This window comes from Plasmopara halstedii, assembly GCF_900000015.1.
Source record: "Plasmopara halstedii genome assembly, contig: Scaffold_322, whole genome shotgun sequence".
In the NCBI taxonomy this organism is placed as follows: domain Eukaryota; phylum Oomycota; class Peronosporomycetes; order Peronosporales; family Peronosporaceae; genus Plasmopara; species Plasmopara halstedii.
Genome location: NW_020187243.1, coordinates 640,666 through 653,289, shown reverse-complemented (window position 1 = coordinate 653,289; position 12,624 = coordinate 640,666). Strand labels below are relative to the sequence as shown.

Genomic DNA, 12,624 nt, shown 5'->3' with positions numbered 1-12,624 from the left:
TTTGTCGTGTCATCGTGATACGCATTAAATATGAATGAGAACAATTATCAGGATATTTGAAAGAGTAGCTGTCACACTTCCCGCGAAAGTACTCTGCAATTTAAGTAGAATGACACATTCATTTGTGGCAAATAACAAGCTCATCTCCTCTTCCGGTACCTGCGTACCCTTTCACTGACTTTACCTTATTGCAGTTCTTCGCGAATTCACTTCAAAAGTAATGTTACTCAGCACGATAAAAACTTCTGTTGAAGGCGTTGTGGATGAGTACATACCCAAGAGCTATTCCAGTCAATCTATGTCAAGAGTAAATGGTCGTTTCCGCCACTTACTTGTGGAGCTTCACTACTCCGTACGGTGTGCAAGTCTCATGGCAGTGCTACGGGTACATCAGGGCAAGAATGAGCCCTTTATCTTGACATCATGATCTATCGCTTCTACTCGGGATTAACTGTCAATCTATAATTTCATTGACCGTAGCATGGGAGATAACAATACCCACCTGGCTCCACTGTCCAACGGCACTGTCCCAGAGGGCACCAGCTTTCAGTTGTTATTTATGCCCTGTCATATATACACTCTCGATAGCATGACATACGGTCAGTCGTTTCCGTGTCAATATATATACAGTCTAGATATACAATCGCCCGCCTCTACCGCATCATACTACCGCAAATTACTGCCGCTATACTTTATCGAGCTCTGCTCGAGACATCAAGCTATATTGATGCTATCGATTCCGGACGATCGCACATCTTTTAATGAAGCTATTGCGATTTAATGTCCGCCCCGAAAATGTTTCTGCTTCCTGGCAGAGGTGAGATCAACTCTACCATGAGAGATATGTCCAGATTTTTTCGTCCACTCGACCCATGGCTCGCAGCGTTCCAGCTACGCCATATTTAGGATGGCTTCGTTTCTCAAATTCGTGTGAAGACTAGACAGAGGGTAACGCTAACAGATGTCGCAAACTTAACTTGATTTTAACATGGTCTTCAAAACCTTCAACCAGCATTCTCGTTGCAAGACGCACGGAAATCGTATCCGTATTTGATATCTGAATTACCCCGCGTTCCGTCTACTATTTCAAAGGTCGCACGTTGTAGGCTATAGAAAGCTCGGGACGTTGACGTTAGCAATTTGCAGCCATGGACTAAAGACCTAATCTTTCTTACAGTGGTCCCTCTTTCTATGGCTGACTTTCATTGACAATGACTTTCAAGTTGTACAGAAGAATTCAACTTTTCCCAGTAGGTACAATAAGACCTGACGTTTCCTTGCGATGACTTTGTCTTTGCTTTTACGACCCTTGAACCTCTTGGCCAAGAAGAAACGCAACACAAGTCATTTGTACTACCGCAATATTGCATAGCAGCAATAGATTACTTTTCGCCTCCTCCGCATAGCTAAAGTCCATCTGCCAGGTGTTCTTATAATTTTAGCTCTCAGTGCCAGCTCTCGCGACATGACAGTTGACTCCGTATTTAATACAAACTTTACCGCTTCGTCGAAATAGATAGGGTGGATGCGGAAGGTATCGATGGGTACTGCGCCTGTTCAGAGATGATAATTACAAATTATGATAGTTTCTGCTTCCTAGAGAGGTCCGACGCCATTGCAGCTCACTGTTGCGCAGAATTTTAATCCGACAACGGAATTTTGAATCCAGTGTGGCGGAGAGTGTGACGGCACAATAACATTGTTATACTATCCATTTATCTAATCCGTTTGTAAAACTGTGCGAAATACATTATTGAAAAGTGTAACGAAAATAATTGCACTTTTTGTGTTATCGTGAATATTCGTATTACCGACGATCATCAATTACGAAGATGATGGAAGCCCGTTCAGTGCGTGATACACGTATACCGCCAGCCACACGTCAAGTGACGAAGACACTTTTTTAATGTATTGAAGTAGTATCAACCAAGTTAAAGTAAATTCCACATACTTATGATAGCAGAGCAAACCCAGGGTGCAGTCAGCTTATTTCAATTTCGCTCTTAATTGGAGCTTACGAATCCGACCTCTGTGTATTTGCTAAGGTGGACTTCAAGAAGCAAAATTCTGTGCAAAGTGCACTGCGTCCCTGTTGCACTCACCGTCGGAGCTGATTTAGGGACAAAGACGATTAGTGTTTATGTATTGTGTCACTCTCCCTTTGCATTATCAGCAGTGTTACCTCCAGAGCCCACCTTGTCATCCAGCGAATACAGAATTCGACGCATGTATTGAAGCTTAGTATCATGCAGAGGCAGTTATGATATCAATGTAGCACCCTTGGGCAACCTGTTCACTGAATAGACGAGAAGTCATGAGTACGGGCAGCAGTAGAGTGTCGCCGCATCAAGAGAGGCAACTGCTGCTACCAAAGACATTTTCTTTTGTCTATGAGGGTATATACAATCACATATTGACTGCTCACCATCCGTTCGCCGCCTTGCAAACGATGATAGCTATCACAAGAGATCCTCCTCCATATTTGTGGCATTTACCATGTCGGGTAAAGTGCTTCGTTACGTACTAATGAGGGGTACCGATCACTGGTAATATATCACGCAATCTCATCGACTATACTGAAAATTGGCTTTCAGCATACCTTTACACATGGTTTCATGCAATTTCATGACTCTCAGGTCACCTGGCCTACGCAAGTAGCTAACCATTTCTATGTCCTGGTATGCAATTCCTTATGGACCTTAATTTCTCTGTTCACCAGTATATATATAACAAAAATAAAATATAATAAAATATTTATTTTTTCCTAATAAAAATTGGTGGACTATTCACAAGCAAGTATCGGTAAGAGGTACCGGTAGAATCCAATTTGGGTATAGATTTAGAAAAAAATGAGCACACATCTTAACCTGTCCCAAAATGTGTACCCGCACACCCCTGTTACAGAATATTCATAACGTGTAACTCGAAGTCCTTGAGTTCTATATTCATATGTTTGTATAGCGTCTGTAACATCATTTTCTGCAAATGAACTTGATATGTTTGCTATGTGTAGTGCTGTAATAAAGGCTTAGAGCTGGACCGCTTTATGTTGCGTCTACAACGATATTTCTCTTTGAATGTGGGGCTACTTTAGCTGCCAAGTTCAATAAGAATTGAATGTATCCATGTCCGACTACTGAGGTTCCTTTCGGTGCAATGTGGGAGGCTCGCGAGTCGTTAGTAGCTTTTGTAGGATGATTTAGGTAATCTCATCGTCGTGGGATGTTTCAGCTGCTTTGCGCTGAGAAGAACGAATTGGTTAACTTCTTTGAAATTCTGGATCAGCTAACATTAGCGTATTAAGCGATGTAGTGATTTACTTGGTGCCATTTACGACAAGAGCCTTTCTACTCCACGGATCGAAGATAATGAGATTTATAATACATTGTGTTTTTTTTCGTTTCGATGTCCTTAATCAAGAGTAGCCATTCAAGATTCTACACTAAAAGTTACTAGGTAAGACATTAAAAAAGTGGAAGTGCTGGTCTTTGTCAAAAGCACCAACCAACGTGCTGCAATCAGAGCACACCACAGCATAAAATTCATCATTTTGCAACTTTCTAGCCCCATTTGTCGTTGCTTCCTTGGTTGCATCCAAATTCTGCCGTTTGTGAAATGGTAGAGATGCTAGTACATTGCTCTTTTCACCAGATGTATATGTCAAAGTTTCGTCTCTTTTCACACGACAATTGATTGCTGCTGTCGCTCGATATTGATTCGTGAACGTTGCATGTCTGCAACCCATTTTTGGTCAGTATTATCGACATTACAAACCAAAAAGAACCATGCGTACCTCTCGCAAACCATGCACACCGTTACAAAACAACATGGACAACAAAGCATGGCATCAGTCACTTGTTTTGTAGCATGCTTTCCAACTACAGCAAGGTCACAAATTTATATTAGTTCACCACGCCCTTGTCTTCGATGCCTCATCATATCTTACCAAAGTTCGTCTGTACCCACTGCTCATCTGCGTCGTCCAATTGATCATCGTAGAGCGGATCTGGGTTCATTAATTCGTCTTCCTCCTCATCTTTACCCACTTGAGTCATACTAGAAGATCGTCGCATGCCCAATCGTTTTTTTTCTGGTGCATGACCATCTACACGTTCGATCATCGGCATCGGCGATGCACTCGAAAATTCCACTATTTCTTCAGATAAATTCACTTTATTGTGTTGTATAACAAATTGAAATGGGGCGTCTCCCATGATATGATTTTTGATAGCCACACTATCACCAGCTGCATCCAACGCTTCTTGCAGCTGCATAATTCGTGTATTGTGCAGCTCCAAAGCACGAGGTGAGACTATCACCTCTTCATCTCCTAAAACAAACACTCCTGTAGCCAGAGTTTTGACCGCTTTTTCAGCTCTTCGAGAAGTTTTATGCATAGCTCGACTGCTGTTTAAGCTACGGATAGGCGTTAGAACATCGCGCGCAAGTGGAGGAGGGTCTAGGTAGCTGGAGGACTCGAACACGGAGGCCATTGTTTCATTGGTTTTAACATCCGAAGGTGACATAGAAGCATCCTCGAGATCACTAGTAGAATCATCGCTTGGTAGAAAGGTGTAATAGTCTTCTGTGTCGACGCTATAAGCAGAGAATGGCATGTCACTGGCACTGTGACCTGGAACAGATACCAAAAAATATAAATTCAATAAATGATACACAAAGAAATTGTGACGATTTATATATCGACTTTCTCTTGTAAAAATTAGTTTAAAATTGCTATGCTTAGAAGCATTATTGAAAGAAATTTAGCATGCGATTGACTATTAACGCCGGAGATACGTCGTCAAATTCTCATCAACCTCTCCATCCGAAAATGCTTCTAACATTTGACGTTTACAAATGATACTCACATTGCATAAATATTCGCTTGAAGTTTGTATCAACTTGAAAAGAGCCTTCATTGCACACTCAATTGCTTCAGTACTGCATCTACGAAGATTTTCGTTTCGCCGTGAGGCAATAATTTGAAAGGGTTCCTTCTCGCCATGAAGCCGCCTTGCTTATATGTAGAGATTAAGACGAATTTCCTCTCGCGTTCATCATGATGCACTGGAAGACGCTTTGTCATGATAAGAACACATTATTCAAAGACTCATTTTGCTGTTTTTCGAATGCTCGAGTTATACCATCGACCACAAGATTTATGGTTGATATGTTTGAGTAAGAAAGGTAAAACTAATGACCCTGACCTACTGTCCAACCTCGACGGCACAAAGTATATTGATCTTAACAGTAGTCATTGCCGCCCGCGAGAACTTTCTTTGCCCACAGAACCGAGATACACCATCGACGCGATAGAAGAACACGAGGACGAGTCAGCATGAGCTAAATCAAGCAACTTAGCAACGACACCCATGTCATACGCGCGAAGTGACATTATTACCTGATGATCGCATCAGCGACCTCTAAGCGAGCCTGCTCGAGGCGCTCGCTCACAATATGTAGCTGGAGGCGGGTGGGTGTTGCAGCGGCAATTGCGCGTGTAGATGATCTTGAACGGGACATCACAAATGAGCGGAAGCTGTGTCAGTCTTTGAAGAAGCAGTCCCGAAAAACTCGATTAAAGCAACAAAAGAGTGACTTATTGCGAGACACTTGTTCAAAATTTAAGCAGAGCGAGAGCGACTTGCGATTTGTCGGAGCAAGCAAATCTCCAGTTCATTTTCAGATATCGTCATAAAGTATTCGAACGGCTCGATAAAGTCCAGGATTAGAGCAAAGTGCTGTTGACACGCATCACTAGGACATCTGGGCAACCCGAGGACCGACACAGTCTTCCATCGACAAAGAACATCGGTTATTTCTAGCTCGCGAAGAAAACGATAAACTTGACAGCATTGAGATAGCCACATTCGAAATTTACCCTGGCCAGCGATCATGCATTGATCGCATTAATAGGGCAAGATTTTCGGCGAGTCCTGGTGCTAATGGCGTGGATATCCGTCAAACGGCCAAAACGCAAGCGCTTGAACTCATTTCGAATCAAACGGATCAGTTCATAACTCCTCTCTGTGATCCCCTGCTTAAAACTCATGTTGTATTGCTAGGTTAGTAGGAGATCAAATTAATGCGCTACTTTTCTTGCGCTTCGACAGCGAAAAACGTTGGAGTACTTCTCCGCTCATTAGCATGAGCCAATCTAGATCGCTTTCACCACAAGCACAACTGACACCTTCGAAATCCCAGACAGGAAGCGAACAAGGACTAGAGCAACGCATGTGCTTAACTTCGCTGTGCATTGGCGCTGCTACCGCAGCTAAATCACAAATTCTTTGTAGGACTATTTTTGCAATATTAACGGGAAATCACTATCGCTATTAGAGAATAACACAGCCGACATCAATTTTGTAACCCAAAATTCTATCATTGGCGAGTATAATCATGTGTAAACCAGTCCTAGGTGTGTGATCAGCCCTTTCCACAGTGAAGACGTTTCTCTTCGGCGCGAATGCACGTTCAGAAGGCACTGACGTGGCATCACAATCTAGCCATTTCCTTGCTAGCTTACTGATGACGGAAAACGCCGTCGATTTTTCGCTCTATTAGTGCAGCTTACAGGAAGCGTAAGTTAGGTCACCGATCTTTTGTTCTGTATTTAGAAAAGTACAAGTTAGCAAATCGCAATCCGCTTACTCCAGAAGTAATTATTGCCTTAACCCAAGGCTAATTACTCTTCCGTTTAAAATTCAAAACCGATTTTTAATTATTTTTATCTGCGGCAGCCTAATTTTAAATGTTTAGATTTTCCTAAATATATATAGTAAAATCTAAATACATGCATAACTACTGGCTACCTAGCCACATACCGTATACTTGTTTAAATGCAGTCACACCATGCCCATCTGTTGTGACATACACCCCTGTTACCAGGGTACGTGTAACCCCGTTACAACTAGTCCAGAAGACGGTGCCTTGGCTTGTCCTTCATAATATAATACGAAGGTACCTCGATGCCGCACCCCCCGAATAGTTGGAACCTCTCCAGATCCTCGTATGCCTTCTCAACAGGTTGTTCTCTCTTTTCAAATAATGATCATTGAGCTCACCGAAAACACTTGCTCTTACGTGAATCGGGAGGAAGAATCTTGAAAGCCCAATGGTAAAATGTGCTGACGTCGCAGAGCCGAGCACTTTTTTTTGCTCGATCGTGGCCAAGGCGTTTGTCAAGCGATCTCCGGTCTGTTCATTTTCCTGTTTAAGCACATAGCTCGTGTTGATGAGTCTAGGATCCAGGAGAGGAAGCTACATTAGATCGCGAATTGTCCCGCGGATGGCTTCCTTAGGTAATCTTGACAAACATCCTTCAAATCGCAAAGATCTTGTCCGCAAAATGGCTCATCTTCTACATGCGCGTAATCTTCTATATATACATTTTCGTCTTGCAGGTATCTCCTGACCATCCGCAAGTATGAGAAAGCGTGCACAAACGTCGATTAGTTCTCACCACTAAGTCGCTGTGTATTTTAGCTGGTGGGGTCGATAATCGTAGCAGCCACCGTGCGTAGAACCAGCCTTCTCGCCTCAACGGCTCTCTTATCAGCAAGTCTGAGAGCTCTGTCATTCTAAAAGACGTTGCTAGATGAGTGAAGAAGGCATTCCAACAATCTTGATAGATTTGAAGCGCTTGATCATGGCGTGTATGCTACTCCATTGTCAGGCAGTCAAAACCAGCGATATAATTGGGGTGTACTTTGCGTCTTGTATGCTCTTGAGTCGATGTTTGATTTTGATGATCGATGGTTATGGGTAGTTACTCTGCAAAATCTTGCTCACTTCAGTCAAATCTAGTCGAGGGCCTTCTTGGCTGATACCAATGCCATTTTTGAGATGTGCTTATCAATCTACTGACGTACAACATCACGAAGATGCTGCGTTGATGTTATTAGGCTTGAAATCTTCGTCGAGGTTATTTATATTCAACTTCAATTAGCTATGAGCACTGCGGTCGGTTCAGATATCGGCTCTTAGGAAATACTAATCGGCGTTGCGGGTCAGGTCTATGCGCATGTTTTTCGCGTTGTCGATAATGATATATCAACTCTGTGACTGACCAGAGAGAGTATTCTAGATACCATTCAAGTCGCCGAGGTCACACGACCTAAGGCTCATCGTATTTGACAATCTAAAATGGCCGCATTCGCCGGGCGATCCACTCTGCGAGAGCTGTACGAATTTGTCGCTTCTCATCCACTGTGAGATCGCACGATGTCTTGGACGGCGATGACCCATGATACTTTTTGAATCGCTTCAGTTCAGGGCTGAGAGTCGCGGAAGAATTTACCAGCCGGCAATACCTCGATTTGATGTGGTATTACTTCCGGGGTTGTAGTCGAATACGATATCGCAATCAAAACAGACGGCCGATTTTTTCACAGATGCAGCATTGAATTTCTTGAGGTATATAAGCTTACTATGGTTTGCGGTCAGTCGGAGATATTGTCAGAACTCTGATTTTTGCTTAATTCTCATCTCAAAAGAGGCTAATGAGTGAGCTGTGCTGAGTGACGGAGCCGTTCGACTTCATATCTGCGCTTCTTCTTCATTGCCGTATCAGCCTCAGAGCAGAAGCGAGCAGTACATATAAAGCATACAAGACAGCGATTATGAGCTGCTTCCTCTGGCGAGACAGATACCGGTGCGTCGTTGGGATCGGTCGATTTATCATTATTCGTCGGACGGATGCCGACACGTGCGGTCGCGCGTTCCGAAACAAAACTCTTTGTAATGGACAAGGTATCACAAATGTATTGGTTTTACGCCGCTACTTTGAATGGATGCATTGGATAGTTCGTGAGCGTGATTAAACTTTAAAAATCGCTTGAGCCACGTATGATTGGGATAAGGTCAAACTCCCCCCCCGACACGGGGATTGAGGCTGCGGTCGGATCTGAACAAACCCCGATTTTGACGCTACTTGTAACTATCACATGTTTCTGGACCATTTTTTGGTTAGCCAGAAATTTATGAACAATCAGGAAATTATGTTGGTTAAAAAAGTTTGGCTAATGCAAGGCTGTCTGTCTATCAGTAGAAAACGCTTTAGAAGCTTCACCAACAGTCTATCGAAATACCATTCGTTTGTTTTTATACGTATTTCCCTGGGGTGTGACGTGACTATTGGCTGGTAAATATAAATATAAATTGTGCCGTATAACACAGAATAAACCCGTAAGTGAATTACTTTTATATATATATGTATCATCTATGGTTGTTTATCGACGGAATAGTGCGTACAATTATGGTAACATAAGAATCGGTGATTTCTACCTTAGTGGAGAATTCTTGTATCAAACACCCGAGATTTCGTTGTTCTCAAAAGTAAAATCGCATTCTTGCACGAAATTCAGAATTTATTTTAGTCTTACAGCTATTTCGCTTAGGAAAATATTGCACCAAACACATTGTCAGACCAAACTATTAAGATACTCGAAAATCTGACTTATCTTTTGAGTTCATGGTGCTTATCCAAATCTGTCAAATTATAAGTGAAAACAAATACCTCATGAGTTTACGCTTAATCAAGTACGCGTATGCTTTGCTGAGCATACTAAGCCCATCAGGTTTCCATTTATAGCAAATTCAAGACGCCAACACCACTAAGATACACAGCTGATACATGCTGTATACTTCATACTCTTGATCGACTGTAATATCGTATGAAAAATGATCGAAAATCATAATGTCAGCATCATGAGCATCTGTTTAAAATGGATAAGCTATCGACAGATCTATCATTGACGACAGACGAACTTTTGGTCGAGCAAAGCATACATACAGTTTGAGACAAGGAAGAAGTAGGACGTTACCAGCCATTCTCTTTTTTACACGACGGTAATGGCATTGAATAAATTGACTTGACTATTATGAAAGCTATATAAAAAGTGACACAGTATAATAACTTTTCTGTTTTAGTTACACCCGACTCGTTTCCCGAAGTTTGAGCAATGCTGCTCGAAGGGATTGGGCTCAGGTGTAAAGAAAGCAAGCTTTGTACTTGATACTTTAGCGTTTGGTTGGCGCGCGACAAAACGTTCTCTTAGCTTGGTAAGTGCGACCTGTTCGCAACCTTCACGGCTATCCCATTGAATACTGTCCTTTATGATACAGAATAGCAGACGTCATCTATACTGCTAGTTACCCCGAGTCTTTGGAACAGTAGGTTCAGAACAAGGTTCGCAGCTGCACCCTCAACACAGACCAAAATGTCAAGTTATTCCTGCCAGCTGTAAACTTCCGAGGCGCCGAAGTATGACCTCGAATCCTCATGATTTCTTGGTCCGAGAATATCTCTTATATTATCAGACTCTCATCACGGCATGAGGAGGTATCCGTTCCGAACAAAAAAGACCATCACTTGACCATCAAATAATCGGTGGAGGACGATAGTCTTGTGGTCTTATGGCTGATTCGCGGAAACTTTTTTAGTTGACCGCGCTGGATGGTTGCATTATTCATCTTGCGGATGCACTCGTTGAGCTGTGCAATCAGATCGACATCCATGAGGTTCCCGAAGCGACAAAGAATTTAAAATGCTGCAGGTAGCCCAACCACAGATATGGATAAGGCGCTATTTCTTCCCATCAGAAAATTTCGCATCCGAATGGCTCGCAAGAGCGGTCCATGGTATGACTATAGTAAGCCAATGTAGGACGCAGGATTTGTGTGTATTTTTTTGTAACTTTGGAGTGAATCTTGGTCTGGCTGGACGCAGTATGTGTTGATAGGTTAAATACACTATATACGCAGGGAGCTTACACTATCTGATCAGATTTTTCAACTGCTACAATTTTGTCGGATTCAGCATCTTTCTGGTGCCCCTGCACATCGTTGTTCTCAGTCATATCGTCGCGCACTCTACATTGACGCTCAAACTCTCCTATGTGAAATCCTCATTTTGCTATGAAGAGAAGCTATGCTGATACTGCAAGTTAACAAATAAAGAGAACCCTTCTTACCAAGGCCAAAGTCAATCTGTGGAGATGTTAAGCGGGCAAGGGAATTCGCCCAGCCACTAAATAAAGAATGATGTTAAGCCTGTAAGAGCCTGCGCGGCGTTATTTTTCGGCACTTTAATCGGCAGAGCTTGTTTCTTTAACCCCATGGTTGCTCCACGCAAGTGCTGTAAAAGATGTTCCCCGGCCCATGGTTAGCGCGCTCCATCGTTGTGCGCAATTTACTGCGGACTCATTGAGCAATAACTTTTTGTCAGCACTACATTTTTTGCAAGCGCAATGGGCTTTTGTGTAAAGTAATTGAGCTCTTGGCAGTGCGCAAAGATGCTACACATGGAGTATAGACGGGGACTGACGAGGACGCGGCGCTCTTAGCTTATTTATTTTTGATCTCATATAAGACCGTTTACAAACGCACATAGATCGGTTTCGTGAGCTTTAACCAGGAGCGGACCCGAGGGCCTGAATGAAGTTAAGTCTATAGTTTGATTCATAGTGACGTATAACTATACTTGGACTAATACTACGTATAAAAATTTTACAATCGCTCATACTGATACTGTCTTTACTACTTGTCGTGGAGCTATTAGCTCAAATGAACTCCAAACCGCTCCTAAACAGGATTCCGCCAACTTTATAAATACCAATCTTTCGGTGCTTATGCACAATAGTGTAATGCGAATTTCTTACAATTGTATAGTTACAATTGTGCCAAAAGTCTAAGGCGTATGTACAAAATAGCACACTACTTATCCCGTTCAGAAACCAGATCGAATATGTGAGGAGTGTACCTCTATGTCAACCACTCTCATTGCACGTCAGCGCGGAGCTTCATGTCAACATATTGCAGGGATAAGTTTGTACTGATTTTTTGTGTGCCTTAACCTAAAACCTTTAGGGCTATACACATTATTGTAATTATTACCGTTGGACTAGCCTCACGCAACGACAGGTAGTCCAACATTTTGGAGTCTTTCCTTACAGATGACACCATCGTCGAACTTGCGACATGTGCTAATAAAGGGCTAACGGGTTTGCTGTAAATCGTGCACAGATGAAGCTTTGAATCGGCGCTGACTAACGCAGTAAAGATGGAATCACCAGGCACCACTCAGGTAATGGACATATCTAATTTAGTACTAAGTATTTAAACAAAGGGTTTCAAATTTATTTAACCACCTCCACCGTTGATAAATAGCATCAACCTCGAGTTCCTAGATTGTGATTTTACCGATCCTCAAGTTCGGTATTGCAGCCTGCCCCGTTGATATTGTGCTCTTCATACTCAAGGCAGTACCGGTAATTGATAGCAGTTCAGCACACCAACCAGTTACAGTGGAACCTTTATGTGTGTCTCAGTACTTTCATACCACGAAGGCGTTAACATTAGACAGCAATCTAGAAAGCCAGTTTCAGCTGTAACCATTTCTAGATACGGAAAGCAATGCAAAATTGCATATAGTCGCGCCCAAATACTGTTAATATGTTTACAATCAAAGCAATTTGAAATTCTCCTTTTGTTGATACAAAGAATAATGTTTGCCATCAATGAAATCTATTGCATTTGTGTGGACTGCTGTCATTGGCATTTCGTTCTGTTTATCACGTATGATACAACTGCAGACGACGCGAACGCATGTCCCGTACATAAGGA

General features: G+C 42.4%; 3 protein-coding genes across 3 annotated transcripts; 2 read left to right on the top strand and 1 right to left on the bottom strand.

The window, feature by feature from the left end:
* Positions 1 to 3,442: 3,442 nt before the first annotated feature.
* On the bottom strand, positions 3,443 to 4,616 carry PHALS_08270 (Uncharacterized conserved protein; the record flags this gene model as incomplete). Its single annotated transcript, XM_024723590.1, has 3 exons — positions 3,443 to 3,734; positions 3,794 to 3,878; positions 3,947 to 4,616. 3 exons carry the CDS (start codon positions 4,614 to 4,616, stop codon positions 3,443 to 3,445), a joined length of 1,047 nt encoding a protein of 348 aa, XP_024574551.1.
* Positions 4,617 to 5,404: 788 nt separating this feature from the next.
* On the top strand, positions 5,405 to 6,339 carry PHALS_08269 (uncharacterized protein; the record flags this gene model as incomplete). The annotated part of the gene is made up of 3 exons (XM_024723589.1): positions 5,405 to 5,674; positions 5,762 to 6,012; positions 6,066 to 6,339. The coding sequence occupies 3 exons, from the start codon at positions 5,405 to 5,407 to the stop codon at positions 6,337 to 6,339; spliced, it is 795 nt and encodes a 264-aa protein (XP_024574550.1).
* A 1,258-nt stretch (positions 6,340 to 7,597) lies between these two features.
* On the top strand, positions 7,598 to 8,502 carry PHALS_08268 (uncharacterized protein; the record flags this gene model as incomplete). Its single annotated transcript, XM_024723588.1, has 6 exons — positions 7,598 to 7,702; positions 7,769 to 7,890; positions 7,949 to 8,008; positions 8,073 to 8,106; positions 8,348 to 8,415; positions 8,496 to 8,502. 6 exons carry the CDS (start codon positions 7,598 to 7,600, stop codon positions 8,500 to 8,502), a joined length of 396 nt encoding a protein of 131 aa, XP_024574549.1.
* Positions 8,503 to 12,624: the final 4,122 nt, after the last annotated feature.